This window comes from Canis lupus, chromosome 27, assembly GCF_011100685.1.
Source record: "Canis lupus familiaris isolate Mischka breed German Shepherd chromosome 27, alternate assembly UU_Cfam_GSD_1.0, whole genome shotgun sequence".
Classification (NCBI taxonomy): Eukaryota; Metazoa; Chordata; class Mammalia; order Carnivora; family Canidae; genus Canis; species Canis lupus.
The window spans coordinates 15,491,284-15,512,030 of record NC_049248.1 but is presented as its reverse complement, the minus strand read 5'-3'; the positions used below and the strand labels follow the sequence as shown (position 1 = coordinate 15,512,030).

At 38.2% G+C, this 20,747-nt stretch overlaps 1 protein-coding gene across 2 annotated transcripts in view; it reads right to left on the bottom strand.

Moving 5' to 3' along the window:
- Nucleotides 1–16,371: 16,371 nt before the first annotated feature.
- DERA (deoxyribose-phosphate aldolase) overlaps nt 16,372–20,747 on the bottom strand; it is a 117,463-nt gene continuing 113,087 nt past the window's right edge. For both annotated transcript variants that reach the window (XM_038576915.1, XM_038576916.1), the window contains 2 exons: nt 17,368–17,517; nt 16,372–17,056 (listed from right to left, as the gene is read on the bottom strand). In XM_038576915.1, coding sequence (XP_038432843.1) covers nt 17,000–17,056; nt 17,368–17,517 — 207 coding nt within the window. In that variant the 3' untranslated portion in view covers nt 16,372–16,999. The remainder of the gene's footprint in view (nt 17,057–17,367; nt 17,518–20,747) is intronic.

Below are 20,747 nucleotides of genomic sequence, written 5' to 3'. Positions count from 1 at the left end.
AGGAGGATCCAGGCAGGGCAAGCTGCCACCTCCAAGTCTGGAGAGACAGGTAAATACGAAGAATTGTGGTTTAGGAGAGCAGAGACTCACAAGCAGAAACCACCATGGGAACCAGTGTCAGGGTAGGAAAATCTGAACTGTAACTGATGAATTGCTGAAGGCTCGGTGCAGACAAGTCTTACTAAGAATTAAAAATTCCAAAGGGAACCAGTCATAGGGGAGCCCTAACAATATTGTGAGATTTACCCCTTGGGAACATACCCTGATTCCCACAGTAAAGCTAGGAGAAAATGCCCCTGGGGCTTCTGTAGGAGGAGGGGGAAAGGAATTACTTTGAAATACCTCAGAGGATTCTCCTTTTAATAAAACCTACCCTTGGAGGAAATAGTTAACCAGCTTCTAACCTAGTCAGGTATTATCAAAGTGTGACTGACCTGAGGAAGGGAAATACCCAGCTCCAGCTCTAGCCATCCTGCCCCACACAAATAGGGAGAGAAAAACTTAGAAACATTGTGAAGTTCACAGTCCAGTGGCACAGTGGCACTAAAAGACTGAAACCTAAAAATAGAACTACAGAACCCTTCCCCTGCCCCCACACCTCATCACCACATTACTAAAGGTCTATTTACACAGTTCCTTTTAGCCAGCACATCGTGTTTAGTTATCAAGAAAAGATCAGAGACCATTAGAAAAGGCAAAAAGCACAATTTGAAGAGACAGATTAAGCACCAGAAGCAGGTATGTTGGAATTATTAGATGGGGAATTTGAAACAACTATGATTAGTATACTAAAGGTGCTAATAGATAAAGTAGACAACATGAAAGAATAGATGGCCAAAATAAGTAGAAAGAAATTCCAAGGGGAAAAACAAAACAAAATAAAATGCTAGAGATAAAAAAACACTGCAACAGAAATGATGGATGCCTTTAAGGATCTTATTTTGGACATGGCAAAGAAAGAACCTCTGGGTACCTGAGGACCATTGATATATATGATATATCCTCTAATATTGATGACATTTTGAGAAAAAAAAATGCCGAAATATATTAAAACAATAAAAACCCAACAATTAGATTTTAATGCCCAGTGTGTTGTGATAAAGAGACAAAAATCAAAGTATTTCTAAGCCACCAGTCACAACATGTAAAAACGGTAAAGGAAAAATTGAGCTAGAATTAGAAATCTGAAACGTGCACTTTCTCAAAAAGCATAGCTAAAAATGTGGATTTCTTTTTTTTTAAGATTTTATTTATTTGTTCATGAAAGACACACAGAGAGAAAGGCAGAGACGTAGGCAGAGGGAGAAGCAGGCTCCAGGCAGAGAGCCCGATGTGGGACTCGATCCTGAGACCATGGATCATGCCCTGAGCCAGGGGCAGGTGCTCAATCACGAAGCCACCCAGGTGTCCCAATGTGGATTTCTTATTGTAAATGGGAGGGAATACTTGGGCAATGTGCTATTCTGTGCTTTCTTTTCTATATGGGAGTGAAAAAATTAAAAATTTGAATTAGGGGAAAATATTAAAACCTATGGACTATCTGCAAAAGGATTGGGATTTAAAAAAAAAAAGGATTGGGATTAAAAAAAAAGAAGAAGAAAAGAAAAGGTTACAATATCTTCCATCTGTAAAATGGGGCAGTAACCTGGACTTCATAAGACTGTTGTGAATATGGATATTTGCGCACTATCCATCCACCTTCTCCCACATCACTACCACCCCTCTAACTCCAAGCACCATTATGTCTTAGTGGTCAGTTTATTGCAATGGCCTCCTAACCAACTGCCCTTTCTCCAGTCTGCCCCACTATCATTCATTCTCAATCCAGGAAGAGTAATCTAATAATAAACCTAATTACCTGAGGGACGCCTGGGTGGCTCAGTGGTTTAGAGCCTGCCTTCGGCCCAGGGCATGATCCTGGAGTCTTGGGATCAAGTCCCACATTGCGCTCCCTGCATGGAGCCTGCTTCTCCCTCTGCCTGTGTCTCTGCCTCTCTCTCTCTCTCTCTGAGTCCCTCATGAATAAATAAATAAATAATCTTAAAAAAACAAAACCTAATTACCTGAATAAACCTAATTACTGAATCAGTAAACCTAATTCAGATCATGTCACTCCTCTTAAGTTCTTGCAATGGCTTCTCATTCCTTTACCTACTTCAAGTTAGGTAGAAAAGTGCAACCCCCTTATTATGGCCAACAAGGCCCTCCACCCATTTCTTCAATCTTCTCTCTCTCAAAACCCTTTTACCACAAATCCTCCTACTCCAGTCAACCCTTCCAGGCAGAGTCTTTGCTTGCTGTTTTTTCTGGAACATCTTTCCTGTAGATCTTCCCCGGCTACCTCCTTGTCATCCAGGTCTTTAGATAATATGCCAATAGTATCCTTGAAAATCACAAAGTCTGAGAAAAGCAACAGAATATCCAAGACAACTACACAAGGTGTAATATGTATGTAATGAGAATACAAGAGGAGAAGAAAGAGAGGAAGGAACAGAAGAAATATTTGAAATAATTATGACTTTCAATAATTTGAAATAATTATGAAATAATTATGACTAAATATGCTCAAATGACCATCATACACCAAACCACAAATCCAGGAAGCTCAGAGAATACCAAACAGAATAAATACCAAAACCAGTATAACTAGGCATATCATTTTCAAGCCAGAGAAAGTCAAAGATAAAGGAAAAAACCCTGAAACAATTCAAGTGAAAAAAATCTTACTAATAGAGGCACAAAGATAAGAAGTATATCTTTCTCGGGGCACCTGCATGGCTCAGCCATTTGAGGCTCCACCTCTGGGTTTTGGTTCAGGTTATGAACTCATGGGTCATGGGATGGAGCCCCACAATGGACTCCACACTCAGCAGCGTCTGCCTGAGATTCTCTCTCTCCCTGTCCCTCTGCCCCTCCCCACCCCATGCTCACTCACTCTCTCTCTCTCTCTCTCAAATAAATAAATCTTAAAAAAAAGAAGTATATCTTTCTTCACCCTTAAGGTTACTAATTGTCTTTCCATATCAGAATTTTACCAATTCCCTATTGTTGGATTACTGCTCAGATTTCTTAGAGAAATACTAAATGGACTTGAAAATTCTGGTGCTAACCATGTACATTTCCTTTTCCTCTTATGAGAAAAAAGCTAATATTGCCGAGGGTCGATGTGCTCTTACACTAAGAAATCTATGTATTTACACTGTTGTAAAATGAGTCATTTCAGTGAATCTTTTGATTAGAGCTTGTGTAGTTTATGAACTGTGTTCCTTTTTTTAAAAAAATGAAGTATTTTGTGAAAAACTCATATGTTTACATCCTAAGTAGGACAAGAGGAAGATGTAAAAGAATTTTATTATGGGCTTACAGTTTTAACCTAGGAGAGGTAGCCCATCAAATCTGTGGATGTAAAACTGTGAAATCTTCTATCACTGGTGCCTTGCAGGCCCTGGGAGAAGGATGCCAGCCCTGAGTGCCTGGAACCTTTGGACTTTTAAATCTCTCACCTTGGGGCAGGTGGCTGAATACAGTGCAGTTGAGTTTGGAACATTATTTGGGCACCAAGTCTGATAGAAGATAAAGGGCACATGCAAACTTTCATGAGCCTTTGCCTCTTGAAATGTGGACATCTCTGTCTCATTATAATTAAAAGAAAGAATCAAGGCTCAGTATGGACCATGCAGTGGAGTAATTTCCAAAACTGGCAGAACCTAAAACATGAGCATTTAGATTGTTTTTTTAATCATTATAAACAATACTACACTACGTATTAATATATGGTGTTTATATCTTTAACATTTGTTCAGTTATTTCCTTAGGATAAATCCCTAAAAGTGGAATTGCTAAGACAAAGACTATGCTCATTTGCAATCATATGGTACATACTGCCAAAATACCCATTTGAAGGCTGTACTCATGCATATTCCTACCAATTGGACATAAGAATGCTCATTTCCTACATCTTTACCAACACTGGGCATGCGCATCCTTTGTAACTTTTGAAGAATTTAATATTTAATATGAAACAGATCATGTTGCTCCTCTATTTTAAGACCTCCAAAGTTTTTCCACCATCCATAGGAGTCATTTTCAAACTTTTTGGTTGCAGGACCTCTTCAGGGTCTTAAAAATTATTAAGGGCCCTAAAAAGCTTTTATTTACATAGGTTATACTTATTAATATTTGCTGTGTTGTATATTAATGTTACTATAAGTTAATATAAACAAAAATTTGAATTTTTATTTAATTCATTGAAAAACAAACCCATTATGTGTTAATACAAATAACATGTTTATAAGAGATAACTATTTTCAAAAAAAAAAAAACATGAGGGAGACATATGGCATTGCTTTACATTTTTGCAAATCTCTTTAATTACTGGCTTAAAAGATATTCTATTATAGTAGAAGCAGAAGTCTCATATCTGTTTTGGCATTCAATTTGTTGCAATATTGCACATCATGTAGCCTTTGGAAAACTTTCCTGTACACTCAGGGGAGAAGGAACATGAAAAACGTAAACAGTGCCCTAGTATTATTATGAATGTAGTATTGGCCTCCTGGATTCCCTGAAAGGTTCTTGGAGACCTCAGAGGTCTGTGCACAGTGCTTAGAGAACCATAAAGTCCAAAGGATCAATTCTAATTCTTTAGCATGCCATGAATCCTTTTTTGATTCAACCCTGTACTTCCCTCAGTTAGTCCATCATGCTCATTGTTAGAGCCATACAGAAACCTGACTCCTTCCCAAACACAATATGCATTTTCAGTTCTCTGTGTTTTTATAAATACCATTCTCCCTTCCAGGAATGACTATCCCTGGTGGCTATATCAAGATTTGAGGGAACTCAATAAATTATAACCCTATCCAAGCTCTGAATAAGAAATAAAACAAAAAAAGCAAGCAGAGAGAGAACCGAGTATCACTTTTATTATCAATAGGGCTGATTTTGAAGAATATAGGCAGCAATGGGCTTCTTGATATTTAACCCTTGGAACCTTACAGGTACACTCACCCCCACACAGACTGTGTTGGGCAACTGCAAGCCTCCAATAGAGTCTCCCTGCTCCATTATTAAATTTTGAGAAAGAAAGAGGGCTTCCTCCCAAGAAGAGAAAGGAGGAGTGACTTGAGCTACATGCAATCCCTAGTTCCTTATCCCAGAGTCAACAAGTAGGGACATCACTCCATCTTTCCAGAAGGCAGATGACTGAGAGGAAAAACCAGGAGAAACTGAGGAGAGTGGGATGCTAGTGGCTTTCTTTCACATAAAGAAAACAGGAATGGTAATGAAACATACCCTCCAGCGCCCCCCACCCCCCACACACCACAAATGATATCCTTTAACTACAACCTGCTTATCATACTCAAATGTTACCTCTTGGATGACACTTTACTTAACTTCTTGACTTAGTCTCCCCTCTGCTTACATAACATTTTGTACACATAAATTCAACAAGTGATATTAACACTATTACACACAAGACATGAAGAATGCAAATACAAATGAACTATTTCTGCCTTCAAAAACTTGGGGAAATGATATTTATCAGCATCTCTGATACAGCTCTCAGATTCTTAGCTCTGCCATTTATTCTGTCAACATATTTGGAAGTACTAAGTACACAGGTGCCCTTTTTCTATGAAATAATTTACACGTGCCATTGCACCATCTGAAAACTGTTTACATCCTTTGACCTTCACAAATCTGTACTCAACTTGCATGATGCCCCTGAAATCTTTCCAAAATACTCTCATTTCCTATCAAGATCTAGCCAGACCAGTGCCACTATTAATAATCCCTCAAACCTAACAATTCATTTTTGTATCCTTCCCATTTCCCTAGTAATTTTATAGTTGGGTGCATGCCTTTGTGTGTTTATGTGTTTTGTATTTATAGCTATAATGGTAGAAACCTGCAGTAGCACAGCTCATTATATAAGGATTTGGAAATAACATGGGCCAAATCCCAGATCCTAAGACCCAGCAGTAAATATAATAAAAGCCTGATATAACATGTTTAACCTATAAGGAGGGCACTGTTTCTGTCCCTGAACAGCTCATTATAGAGATTCCACTGGATTGTTATTTCTCCCTATCTCCATGGCAGCCTGCAGACTCCTTGAGAGCATGATCATCGGCAGAATGGTTAGATTAAATGACCTTTGGGGGTCTGCTCTTACCCCACGAAATTCTATCATTCTGGTGAGTTTCCTTCTTGGAAACATGGCACAAAAGCTTCACTTTATCAAAGCTCTTGGCACATAGTCTGTCACAATAGTTAAAAGTACAGATGCTGCAAACAAGAGTAACTGGCCTCAAATCCCAGCTATCTCTGTGACTTTAAAACAAATCACTTCCTTTCTTTATGCCTTCATCAACTTATCTGTGAAATGATAATAATCATACCCATCTCATAGGCATGCTGTGAGGATTAAATAGTTAATATATATAAAGCACATAGAACTGTGTCTATCATATACTTAATGTACGATAAAGTATAAATTTCTAGTTAGTACCAGCAAATATGTGTTCAGAGAATTCTACAATACCATGAATTTCCAGTAACTTAAAATACACATTTAATAGGCACTCACAAAGTTCTGTAGACCGATCCTGGGTCTGAATTTTATAGTCTTACCCAAATCCTTTTAAATATCTTGTCTCATTAAAATAAAATTTCAAATTAGAAAGGCAGTTAGTTTTTACCGAAAACTAAGTCCCTATATATATACCAAGCATAGACATGTTGAATCTACCAATGAAATCCTATTATAAGACCATGTTTGCATAATTCTATTATATTCAAAAATATTCATATCCATTTTTAGAGCTTCAATCAAGCATTTACACAATATCTGTAATATCTTTTCTTTGCAAAATCTTGCTGTAGGTGTGTCAAATGTTCTAAACATACCACCAGGTACAGACACTGACTGCAGTTTAAAAGATATAATCAAAGAACATATTAAACAGTTTCATATAGCTTAGAAGTAAAGGTAACTTTCAACCACGGAATGGCTTAAGAAGTGGGTAAATTTGGCACATTTGCTCTTAAGTCATTTTAAAAGCATTAAAACATATTTCAAAGATTTCAAACATGCAATTATTTTTTCTGCCACTCAAAACATGAAATAAACATTGCTTTAGAAAGATATGTGCTTTTTTATCTATCAAAACAAACAACTTAATGAATAAAAATTGTTTTTCCTAAACCATTTTTCATACATTTGCAACTCATCCAGCAAATCCCAGGTCTGAAATTATGGAAACCACTGGTAAAATGTATCATTGTCCCCCCAGATTAAAATGCATTAAACTTAACGTGTGGTTATTCTATGAAAAACCACTCTAAAAATAGGTATTGTGCATTTACCTTGGAATTGCATTCACTAGCAAAACTGCACTTTTGTCTACTTGGATGGCACCGATATTTTATGTTTATCTTTAGATCAGGGTTATTTTATAATCACATATCCCCTGTGTTTATCCAAAGTGATAATTATCTTTTAAATTAATAAATAACTCTGGATCACCTACTCTTTACTAGGTCTACTGGATATATTGGATCACCTACTCTTTACTGGATATTAAAAGGTGAGGGGAAAAAAAAGGTGAGGGGCAGGTCCAGCTGGTGGCAACAGGCTTACTTCTCAAGGTTCCCACTTAGGGAGGGCAGAAAGATAATGCAGATGAATAAATCAAATACAAGACATTTGCTCTGTCCTTTTACAGGTTCCAGGCCTACCATGTCATCATGACGAAGATCTAAGACCTCTGTCCTAGACCACTCCTGTATGACTTTTTTTGCCATTTGTCTCTAACTTCTGTGATCTCTTAGTTTAAAATGTATCCATGTATCTCTACCCACCCCAGGCTAGTGCATTTGTTAACAGACTTGTTTAGAGCCTCTTTGCTGACTTGGATTTTTCTCCACTCTTGAGTTCCAGACTTGCAAAGCTCCAGGTAAGAGATTTGCTTGCCAGTTCTGCATTGCAAGACTGATACTACTTTGCTGAGACTCCTCCCCAGCATCCCTTGCTTCCCCTCCTCCTCACAACCTGCTTGCCATAGAGGAGAAATGGGGAAAAAAGTACCAGACAATAATTTGAGTATAATAATGACATACAGAATGATAGAAACCAGTCATTACAGTAAGTTGGAAGCATGAAAAATGGCTTCTAATTTTGAATCTTCTTTTTTGATGCTGCTTAGTGATGGGCTTCAAGGATGACTAGTAGGAAGAACTGGAGCAGAAGCATGTTTACACTGACAAAAATATTAGATTTGTATTACCAAAATAGTATATCTTTACATGTGATTTTTCCATCCTTTTTTAAAAAATGATGTCATGATGATGATAGAGAGTATAACTAGAACTTTTTTAAAAAAAGATTTTATTTATTTAATCATGAGTGACACGGATAGAGAGGGAGAGACAAAGGCAGAGGGAGAAACAGGCTCCATGCAGAAAGCCTGATGTGGGACTCGATCCCAGGACTCCAGGATCACGCCCTGGGCCAAAGGCAGACACTCAACCACTGAGCCACCCAAGCGTCCCTAACTAGAACTTTTTGAACAGTTTCTACACACAAGACACTTTCCAAGCTCAGTTTTATTTATTATTCTCCTCCATTTTCCAGTTGGGAAGATGTTTTATCTGAGAGTGAGATACTGAATAATGCCAGTTGCCTCAGGCACTGCGGCTTCAACCCCCCATTTCTTGGCACTTTCCATTTTAGAATTGCTGTTGCTTTTGCTACTGATTTTACAGTGAATCAAAATTTATATTCACCCCAAATACAATTAACAACTATTCCTATTTAAATGTAACATTGTTACCAATTCCAACTAGTGGCCTTAGACTAAGGCAGCATATCAAAGCAGGTAGCCCACCCTAGGAAGACAGACCCAGAACTTCTACAGATTGATAGGGATAGGTGGTATACTGACTGGCAGCAGAAGTTTCCCTGGACTCAGTTTGGAATCAAAGAAAAGCACGGAAGATAAGGCTAAAAGAAAAATCATATAGCAACCCAAAATTTGCAAGCAGCAGCCTATTGTTGAGACAGGGCCAGAGGACAGACTGCATTGTGAGTAGCCCTAAAGTCACTGATCTCTGGTAGCTGGGGAAAAAGGATTCACTTAAACACATAATTCCATGTCATAAGGAACTTATGTGTCTGAAAACAGTAAGAATTCCTGCTAGTGGAAAACATGGACATAGCATCTCTCCCATACAAACCTTCTGCCAGTAGCTGGTCCAGAAAAAAAAACAAAAAACAAAAAACTGACCTCTTTCAAAAATAAGCATCCACATAACGCTACTACAGGAAAATAAGAGAAGAAATAGAGAGAAAATGAAAGACAAACAATATGCAACAGAAAAAAAAGTTTTCCGTAGAACAATTAAACATTTGAGCCAAAAATATTGTTATAAACTTGAAGGGTAAACGACCTAAACAAAGCTTCCATACCTATAAAGCAAGAGCTCATATAGGATATACAAGAGCTCAGGGAAGATACTGCAAGGAAATAGGAAATGAAATACAATTTGGCAGAGCCCAGGAATCACACATTTCACTGGCAGCAACCAGATTCTGCTAAAACATGGAAAGAAACAAGTACATGAGGAATGGAAAAAGAGTGCAATTCAATGAAGTAGAAAAAATTAACAAGAATTATGAAAGAATAATAGCTAACGTGGACAGATTAAAAAAAAAGCCTAAATATGTGTAATAACTAATATCCTGAAGAGGTTGAAAAATAATAAAATAGGAAAAAAGCTACAGATAAGCTTTGAAGTAGCTTTTCAGAAATATAACTCATACTCTATAAACTGAGAGGACTCACTGAACTTCGAAAAACTTACACAAAACATTTAACCCTGAATCATGTTTTAATAAAGCTGCTGGAACTCAAAGAAAAAGGTTGTTGCGCATTAAGGCAAAAAAGTTTAAGTCACATTGTTACTTTTCTCAAAAATGTTCAGTCCTAGAAGATACTGGAACAATAGTATAATTGCAAAGTCCTCAGGAAATAAAGTACGTGATCCAAGAATTATACACAGCCAAAGAGTCATTAATGTATAATGAAAATGAACATTTTCTGAGCTTGCAAAAACTCAGGCAATATACCCTAAGCCCTTCCTGAAGAAAATACTACAGGCCAAAATCTGAAAAGCAAGGAGATAAGTGGAGTACTGATCCTAAGTACTGACTTCATTTAACTGTAGGACTAAAACTAAAATAATTGTGGAGGTTATGGTCACAGAACAGAATTTAAATGTGATAAACTCTAATGATGTAGAAATAATATAGCAAAGGTTTGGAGGGGGAAGAGGACAGATGGTGGGTAGTAATGTCAATATGCTGATTTTCTCATCTGGTAGAGCAGAGGATAGAAAGATTATTGAAGCTGATAAATCATGTAATAAAGCTATAAGTACATTTCAAAATCTAAAGAATAGGATATGAAAAATTATATGATCATCAAGAGTCAGGTGCACTGGGGAGGAAGCTAGGGGTGGAAAATAGAAAAACTAATTCCATCATTACTCATGGTAGAAAGTCAATAGCTAGCTGTCTAGAGATCTAGAAGTTTAAATATAAGGGACACTGTCATATATTGCTAGTGAGAGTGACTATAGGAAGGGCTTCATAGGACTTCTCTAGCCCCATTGTGTGGGACCAAGAGACACAGGGCAGCTTTTGCAGAATTCAATTTTAGGGACTCCTAAGAAGTGGAAAGATAGTTGAGGGGCAATGAATCCTTCCCTAGCACAAAATATGAACAATCTCTCCAGTGCTACCTTATTATATTGTGGTTGATAATTGTCATGATGAGTGACCACCCAACCTCTTGGATTACCATGTGCCACTTCCCCCAAGAAGGCCAAACTTGCTTTCCCAGCTTCCTCTACAGATTGAGTTTTACAGGCATGTAACAGAGGCTCCAACAATCAGACACAACCACACAGGACTTTGACACCCAAGAGAGCAAGGTGAGGAGTCCAACTTTGGCTACTGTGCCAAGTTAGGGCTCCAGCTTTTGATGGCAAAGGCAGAGGTTCAGGTATCAAGCGCCCAGTGGTGGTAGCAGTGTCTAAAGAGTGGAGCAGCCCTAAAGAGTGTTTTGGGCATTATTCCTAGCTGGCTGTCTTCTAGATAGAGGGGAGTTCTGTTATTTGCAACCATGAACCATGCCTGATAATGCATAATGGTTGCAGAACACACACTTAAAAAGACAAAAACAAATTTAAAACATCTTTTAGTGTTAAAAAGACCAAGGACCTAATGTTTTCATTAGCTCCTAGTCTAGAGATCATTTACACGGTAGCTTCAAATTAAGAAGCCAAGTATCTGTGAAATGTCCCCTCCCTACAACATGTTATCTACTTTAAATATAAGTTAGGGGATCCCTGGGTGGTTCAGTGGTTTAGCGCCTGCCTTTGGCCCAGGGCATGGAGTCCCAGGATTGAGTCCTATATCCGGCTCCCTGCAGGGAGCCTGCTTCTCCCTCTGCCTGTGTCTCTGCCTCTCTCTCTGTGTCTCTCATGAATAAATAAAATCTTTAAAAAATATTTATATGTTAAAGAATGGGCTCTGTTAAAACAGGTCTTAGTTTTAAGTACAATTACACTGGAATCACCAAAGTCAAAGCATTCCAAATAGGTAAAATCAAAGACAGCTGAATCTTACTATCTTGACTTGCTGAAAGCCTGGATAGATTTTATGGATAATGATCCTAAACTCATCTGAAATGTTTATTCTAGGCTCCAAAGCTTCATCTAAGCCCCAAGTGTAGTCAAGTTTGCTGCCTACTGTGAAAGGGTTACAGGAAATGTCATTTACATTGCTCCCTCTCTTATTCCTGGCTATGAAAAGCAGCAAAATATACACATTTATCCTAGTTTCATGATATGGAAGTACTGCAGCTGGTGGATTTTACTAATGAAGGGATGCATTTACTTTGGAACCTAGGTATTGAGTGTAAGGCATTCCAGTCCAGTGGTTCTCAGAGTGAGGTTTTGGAGCATCAACATTGTTTGGGAACTTCCTGGAAATGCAAATTCTTAGGCCCCACAGCCAATTTAACTGAATTGGAAACTTCTCGGGTTGAGGCCAGGATTCTGTGTTTTATAAAACAACAACAATAAAAACAACCCCCTTGGGGTGCCTGGGTGCTAAATTGGTTAAGCGTCCACTCTTGGTTTTGGCTCAGGTCATGATCTCAAGGTCCTGAGATAAAGCTCCACGTGGGCCTCTGTGCTCGGCAGGGAGTCTGCTAATTTTCCCCCACTCCCTCAGCCCCTCTCCCCCTCTCTCTCTAAAATAAATAAATCTTGATAAAACCTCTCTTGGGATTTTCATGTGTACTAAAGTTTGAGAACCACTTTCTTTGGAAGCACAACTAAACTGCTGCAATCAAAGGACAATCTATTTCTGAGAAGGGAAGACAAAGATGTACCTTCTTAATAACACATTTCAAAGTATTAAAAGAGTTCTTCCCTAGAACTAATCTAACTTCTCATGTAGCGTAGATGCATTTCTTCTTCTACAGAGGGGATATAGGACTTGGTTACTATGAGCCAGTATAAAACTTTTCCTAGGGCCATTAGACATCAAGTACTCTTCAATCTTCTCCTGGGGCTAAACAATCCTAGTTCCTTTTACCTTTATTTATAATCACTTAAAACTCTTTGTCATCCTGGTCAAGCTCCAGAATAAAGTACAGCATCATTTTACCATTCAAATCGATTAAAACACACTTTCTGTTGTTGAACCATATAAAATAATGCCACAAAACCTAGGTCTCTTATATTCTACCCATGCTTGAAAGTACATGTACTTCTGAAAAAAAAAAAATCAAATTTTAGGTCTGTCATTTCAAGATATTGATTTCTCCCCCCTCCCCCTTGTTCTTCCAAAAAAAAAAAGGAAAAAAAAGGAAGGAAAAGAAAAAAAGTTTTAGTTTTAGTTCATTGTAAGGTCACTAAGTATTGCATTAAACATTCTGATCCTCATTTGCCCTATTAAATAAGAATTGACCAGATGGATATTCCACTGACTCTCTCTCCTGAGCAGGTTTTAGTTAATTAAAAATGATTATTTTTACTACATATTTTATATATTGGCCAGATGTTACCTGTGGTCATTTCTGGAAAGGATCATTTGGTGGTGGTTATAAAATACATATTTTCCTTTGGGAGGCAAGACTCTTGAGCATGATCAGGAAAGCAAATGTAGAAATTGATTTCACCTCATACCTTTTTCTTAGTGCCAAAATGGCCATAATGCTTCATTTCCTTTGAAAGTATGATCTATTCAAATTCTTTCTTCTATCTCCACTCTGGCCCTATTTATATTGTGTCAAAAAATTATCTGGTTTGTAGAAGAAAAATTAATACTGGTTTTTCTCTGCACTAGAAGTGTAAGTTGTTTTTTCGAATGAAACTGATTTGGTTTCTCTAGATGTAGTTTATGGGAGACATCTACCTATGGCCTAGCAAACCATTCTGCTCCATCAAGACAGAGACTATTGTGCCCTGAGCACAGAGAATGACTTCCAGATAGAATTTCTAACAGTTCCTGCTTTTATACAGGTCTCCTTAGAAGCTATTTTTCATGCAAACTAATTTGCCTAAATTTCCTGTTAGCACTGAAATAATCTAGAATGAGGCAAAGATACTGTAATTATGAAATTGTTTTGTGATTGCACTAGTCATTTTCTCTTCATTTGTAGACAAACCAGAATCCAAACAAGCCCCTTCTCATTTTTGTCCTTAAAAAAAATAATAAACACAATAAAGCAACATTCAACTTTTTTTTATTTTTTTTCAGTTTTTGAGGTCACCCAAAATTCAGAAAGTAGATGGCATACACCACACCATCACCTGGGCTAGATTTAGATGGTTGGTCTTCAAAACACCATTAAGAAGACTTTTTTTTTTTTTAATTTTATTTATTTGAGAGACAGCATATGGGGGTGTGGAGCAGAGGGAGAGGGAGAAGCAGACTGTGCTGAGCACAGAGCCCAACGTGAAGCGGGGCTAGACCCCACAACCCAGAGATCACGACTGAGCCGAAACCAAGTCAGATGCCACCCAGGCGCCCCCAGAAGACTCTTAAGAGGCAAAAGTGAGTCTTCTGAAAGTCTGAATTTTACATGCTGACCAACATAATGTTAGGTGTGGTAGAATGTATAAATAAGAAAGAAACTTTCGATTCTAAAGCCCTGGCTATGTCTTGTAAAATATTTCACGGCCAAAATACGGGCCTAAGTTCTGGTTTCAGTGATGCATGACGTGTTCCAATGACAGACACAATGATTATTCAGAGTCCAGTATCTTGGAACAGAGAGGCCTAAAGGGGCTACACCATCAGGCACCACCAAGCTCACGTACAGAGGTGAAGCTCCGAGTGTGGGTTGACTTACGGCTTTATAAGCAGTTGCCATTTATGCGTGTTCCTGTTTTCATTGTTTCTTTTACCTTCTGGAATCTGGCTCTCCCATAGTCACAGCTCTCACTTTTTACATGGTCTTACATAAATGACTTCCCCACGTTCAGTTTCTTTTCTTACATAAAAAAAATGATAGTTAGAAATACACATCCTCTAAAGGCTTTTTAAGCCCCCAAATTATCTGATTTGTTGTTTATAAAGTAACTTTAAGGCCTAATATGCTTTATTGAGCAACTGGGACAACTGGGGTGGGGGGTTGCTTTATTAATATAGAAGCTTTAAACACAGGACACAATCCTCATTTTCTGATCATATAAAGCATCTGCTCCCTATGTTCTCAAGTACACAAATCTGCTTGTAGTAAATCACAGTCACCTCGAAAATGACCTCTTCCTCTTATGTTTTCATAGCAATCAACATTTACTAGGCTCTTCCTATTAAAGTCATCTGTGTTACATTTGATTTCAAGAGCCAGGTAAGGGGCAGACATTCCTGATGAAGAGCCTGACAGTCCTTAGACTAAATTGTCCCCCAAAATATAAGATTACACACCTTCAGATCAGGCCATGCTCATCAGCCTTTAATAGGTTTGAGGGACTCACAGTCTTAATTTCCTATGTGAATCTATAATTGTCCGCAGGGGTCAATTTCAGTGGATGCCTCATATAAATTAGAATTGAAGATAATGATGCCTGTTCACTTGATCAACTAAAATGACCAGCTGGGTTTAATGGGAAGAAAACAGAAACCCCTGTGAAATTGGAATAGTTTCAAAGGTGATAGAATGTAATTATTTTTCTGCAAAGTTACTTCTCTAAAGGTGACTGGCCATTGTGCTGTGGGCACCTGGGCTGGCGTTGTTATGAAGGTGGATATGGCATTCAGAGCTACTGACCATATCCAAAGGTGTAAGTCAAGGGACAGCCTTCTGCTAAGGGAATGGGGGAAAGCAAGATTTCTCCTCCCTTCTTTTTTAGTCATTTCATTTCCAGTTGGAGAGGTGCTTTGGGGACTTGCCTAATTGATTCCCAAGAGGCACATTCTAATTTAGATTGCTACAAAAGTGTTTTCTCTTTATAGCTGTAAAACATTTTCTAGCATTTGTTATAATTATCCTTAGGGCAATATGATTTTAGGTCTCAAAGAACCTTGATATTGCCTGCCCAATCTTTCTCTTTTACAGATAAAGAAGCTAAGGTCCAGAGAGGTGAACTGACTGAAGCAAGGTCAGAGGGTTAGAAAGAGGAAGAGGCTGGCTGGGCTTCCACTATCAGAAGGTGAAACCAAAACGGATGCCCAGTCTGAGGTTTCCCACTGAGGAGTAGCTGGAGACTTGTTCAAGGAGGATAAAAGACTCTCTCCGAAACTTAATAGGTTCAATCGTGCGGGAGAGGTGCTAGGAAGCAAAAATGGTAGACGTGGAAAGCTTGGAGGGACAGACAGAGCAAGGGAAGAGTAGACAACAAAGCAGATGCCCATTCTCCAGAGCAGACAGTGAACTCTGATGCTGTGCCTATGGGTGCTGAGGGGCAGTGGTGCACACCCAGGGTGACTGACACCCAGGAGCCAGGCTGTCGGCCTGGGCTTGATTCTTGACTCTGCCAATGGGGGGCTCTGTGATCTTTGACAAGTTGCTTCAGCTTTCTGGCCTCAGGCCCTCATCTGTATAAAAGAATGATAATACCAGTACTGACTGTTACAGGGTTCAAATACATTGATTGATGTGAAGAGCTTAGGACATATTAAGTGCTATGTTAGTGTCTGCTATTTCTTTCCCTTATTCGTTATGCCAGAAAAATCTGAAGTTTCAGCATATCTACATAAGTTGTATTCATTAATGCTCTTACTGAGGTGCCTTCCGATATACATATGCAAAGACTCTACTAGAAGGTGTGACTTCAAAAAGTCATTAATTAAAACCTCTTTATATGTTTAATGGATTAATTTTTCAGTAGGTGTTGTTACGATTTAAAGTGTTTTTTTTCCAAAAAAATAACTACAGGGATTTTTATATTTAAAAATGCAATGTCCATAATATCCTATAACAACAACATAAGTTTCATTAGTGAAACAATTAATATAAGAGCATATCTGTTGCAAAAATTAAAGACAGATTTTCATTGCAGGAAATTAGTGCCAAGTCAGTGACTCCTGAAGTCATTAGAGTAGGGCCAGCAGCTCAGGGAGGCTGCGTTTTCTTTTGCTAAGGCACATTTCTTGGGCAGTTTAACTTTTTTTTTTCCTTAGAATTTAACGTTGTCAAAGCCATCATTAATATTTTACTCAGAATTTTTAAGGGAAAAATCTTCACAAAATTAACCATACAGATTTTCAAGTAATTAGGACCATTTCAAAAGTGCCTGAAAAGAATACTATGTATGGGTTAGTTGTTTTTTTCTTTTATTCTTTGAATTAAATTCAGTGAAAGTTTTAAGGGAAAAAAAAGTCCCCTCATATTTTAATTAAACAATTTTAGCAATCACATAGAAAAACACATTCTAAACACTGATCTAAAGAGCTCTTCTGGAATTGGTCAGTGATTTAACACATTGCAAGATCGTGATAGGCTGCATATCTTCCAGTCACGTGATGGTAAATCTGTAAGGTAAATCAGAATTTAGTTAATTAATAAGTATTCTATATCACATACATATTAATTATTATACTACTAAATATTAATAACTTTAATGTTTCATTATAAAGCCCCACATTATTACGCATTTCAGCAGACTCTCCATTCAACCTACTTCAGGTGGAGGTTTGCTTGAAAGAAAGCAGAAGTTTGGAGGCAATGAGGTAAATCAGATGAATTTTTTTCTCTAGGTCTCATAGCCCAGCAGGGGATTTTTCATTTCTCTCTCAAAAACACACTTGTCAATTTGTCCCAAAGGCAATAGATTATTACATACCTGCCTCTCGATGTCTGAAAGCAGGGTACTGGCACCTATTCGAAAGAGTTCTGGCGTCAGCCATTCATCTCCCAGCTCTTCTTTTATGAGGGAGAGCCAAGCAAGGGAATCCTTTGCACTGCGGATGCCTCCTGCTGGTTTAAAGCCTATCTACAAAGGAAGGTGGGAAAGAGAACAATGTTTATTGTTCCTGGAGTGCTTTAAAAAATGATACTGCATGGGGGTGCCTGGTTGGCTCAGTTGGTTTCAGCTCCGGACTCTTGGTTTCTGCTCAGGTCATGATCTCAGAGTCCTGGGATTTGGGCCCCTTGTCAGGCTCCACACTCAGCACAGAGTCTGCTGGAGATTCTCTCCCTCAGCTCCTCCCCCTGCACATGCTGGCTCTCAGGCATGTGTTCTCTCTCTCAAAACTAAGTAAATAAAATCTTTAACAACAATAAAAAAATGGTACTGCATTAATACAGGGTCTCAATTCTCTTTCTCTCTTATTAAGTCTATTTCACTTCACCCAGCAAAAGAGCTCAGATCACTGACTCACACCCATTCACACTACAAAATGACTTTTCCAAGATTAATGCGAAGAATGTCACTGCTTCTGAGGAGACACTAATGAGCGTTAATAACCCTCATTAACATTGCGTTTATTGGAAAGTCATAAACCTCAACCATCTAGACTATAGCTGTGAACCGGGGATAAACAAGAGAGGTGTCAATAAATAAGGAAAACAGATACCACCAAAGCCCATTCATTCTACATTTCTACAATTCAGCCAGTCTAGTTGCCTTTCAGCCCTTCCTTCAGAGGTGAAAAAAACACATACACGTATTCAAAATAAGAGGAGAGAATCAGTGAGGCCACAGTAACCAAAGTGGCAGCAATCAGGAAGGAGCACTGGCAGTTATTTTCATCAACTGAAGTGTAGGGACTTTTTTCTAAGTCGTCAGTAGCAAGAGTTCTGTAAAGCAGCCAGACCAGTTAAATAAGCACAGTAGAAAGAGTGTAGGAGCTCTTCACAGTTCAGTAGTCTTTGAAGGTGAACATAAAACAGCACGACTCAGCCAATATCTGATGTTTACAAATGATGTCCCTGAGTCCATTAGAAATGGATAAATGTATTCTATAAACAGTAAAACCTGCTTATCTAGATTTACTTGTCTCAAGAACCTGAAACCAGTAGAGTAGAGAATCTACAGACAAGAACAATCAAGAAAACACTGCATAGCCCAAGTACTAAAGCTCAGGCATTTGAACACAAAGAGCCATTGATTCGATAGGTAGCACCAACACGGGGTTAGTTGCTAAAAGAATGCTAGAGAAGGGAGACAATACATGAATGGTCCCATAATTAACCTAAGCTAGAAATCTCACAGTTAACCTGGATTCCACCATTTTCCCCACCACACCACACTACACCACACCACACCACACCCAATCAATCAAAGGTCAAGTCCTACCAATCTTCCCTCTTTAACTTCTGTATCTCCCTCCTCCTATCCATACTTCCTCTGTACTCTCACTTCTGCTGTTTTAGTTTAGACCCTCATTAGTTCTAAGATCGGTGGGTCTCCTTACTAGTTTCCCTGCCTCAGTCATACATTGCCACTGTACACTGATCCATTGCAGCTATTACACTGATCCTAACCCTATCTGCCTATTACCCTGGAGTCCAAGTGGCTCTGAAAGAGTGCAGAGACATGGGGCAAGTGGGGAAGATAAAGAGGATGAGATTATTTATTGAGAAAAGGCCCCCCAAATCAATTAGCTGATATTAGCATACATGTTAATCATAAGAGCATTTCTGTCAATTAGGCAGCTGCATATAGATTTTTCTATACAGTTCAGTTGTGTCAGCAAGTCTGTTTGGCAGTGTTTCTAAAGAGAGGTTCTAGCATAAGTTTATCCTTTTTTTTAAGGGAGAGAATATGGAAAACATAAATCTGCAATGAAATCAGTTATGAAATATTAAACCTCTGCTGCTCAGAGTGACACTAATCATGGTCTGGAAGACGGCCCATCACATTTTAAAACACCCCTTAAATCAATGATGTAGAAAGTTTACAGTCTAAGGGCTGCCCAGGCAACTCGTCAACAACCTGAAAGGATGCACCTGATTTGCAGATACATATACAGATCTTCACTATGTGAAATCAAACGTGATTAAGATGAATATGAATATGATTTGACTTGTATCTGTTTCTTAATAAAACTGGGATAAACTTTGTTTATTAGCCGAGGAAAGGGTCAATACAATTAAAAAGAAGTAATGAAAGCCAGCAGAGTCCCTTCTTACTCTAGCCTAGAATATTGAGCACTTAAAACTTTTATTGAAATTCTTTGCTTATTGTCTACAAGCTCTCCTGGAAAGGGACTTGTTCATTTTGTATCTCTGTTAACATAGGTTAACATGACACATACTTAGCTACTCAAATGTCTGTTGAGAACACAGCAGGGTTAGGTGTCCAATTGTGGATTTTAATCCCGACTATAGAGCTTATGAAACATATAGATGTCTAAGGATTACTCCTCATCCAGAAGTGCTAGGGACAAGGGCCCAGGAACCTATAAGCATAAAAAGCTTCACACTTATTTTGTTGTACTTTGATGGTAAATAAGAACCACTGGTCTAAATGAATGGTGGTGGTCTCAGCTGGCAGGACCAAAGACAGAGTTTTCTTTTTTATAGCTAAACATTTCTTTCTTTCTTTCTTTCTTTTTTTTAATTTGGATCAGTGCAGAAAAGCTACCAAACTAGAGGTTACTCAAATTGAGTCAACTGCCATATGTAAGGTCACAGTAACTATCTTTCCTATTTGTACTTTTTTAAAGATATGAAGTTATTCTGAAGGAGAAAATTCTGGAAGGAGTTCATTTCCTCTCGAACCCAGTACACTCTAAAATACTTCCAAAAATGAACCAAAGGTATAGTCACATATAAAGTCATCACATCTAGCTGGCATAGGATTAAAGGTCTTTTTTGGGTTTCCATTTGACAGAAATCCATAGATTGGTTTTAAAAGATGTCTTCTGAGGAAGGCACAGTTTCATTAAAAAAACAACAACAAAAAGAAAAACAAACTACCTTTCTCTCCAATGATGTAAAAAAAAAAAAAAATCCTTTGAGATAATTTGCAGCTAAACAAGCAACTTGAAGTGAAAAGGAAAATCCAAACTCATTTTAAAAAACACCTCATACGCATTTTTCTTTTTAACATCATATGTTTCAAAAAAATATGTATTATTTTTCGAAAAGCTGACAAAAGCTAGCACATACCCTCCTCAGCTTAACAGTCTTCCAAAGAGCACATCCAACTGCCATAAAACGCAAAAATGGATATTTAATTCAAGAGCTATATAACGTCTAGCTACCTTTTCCCTGCTG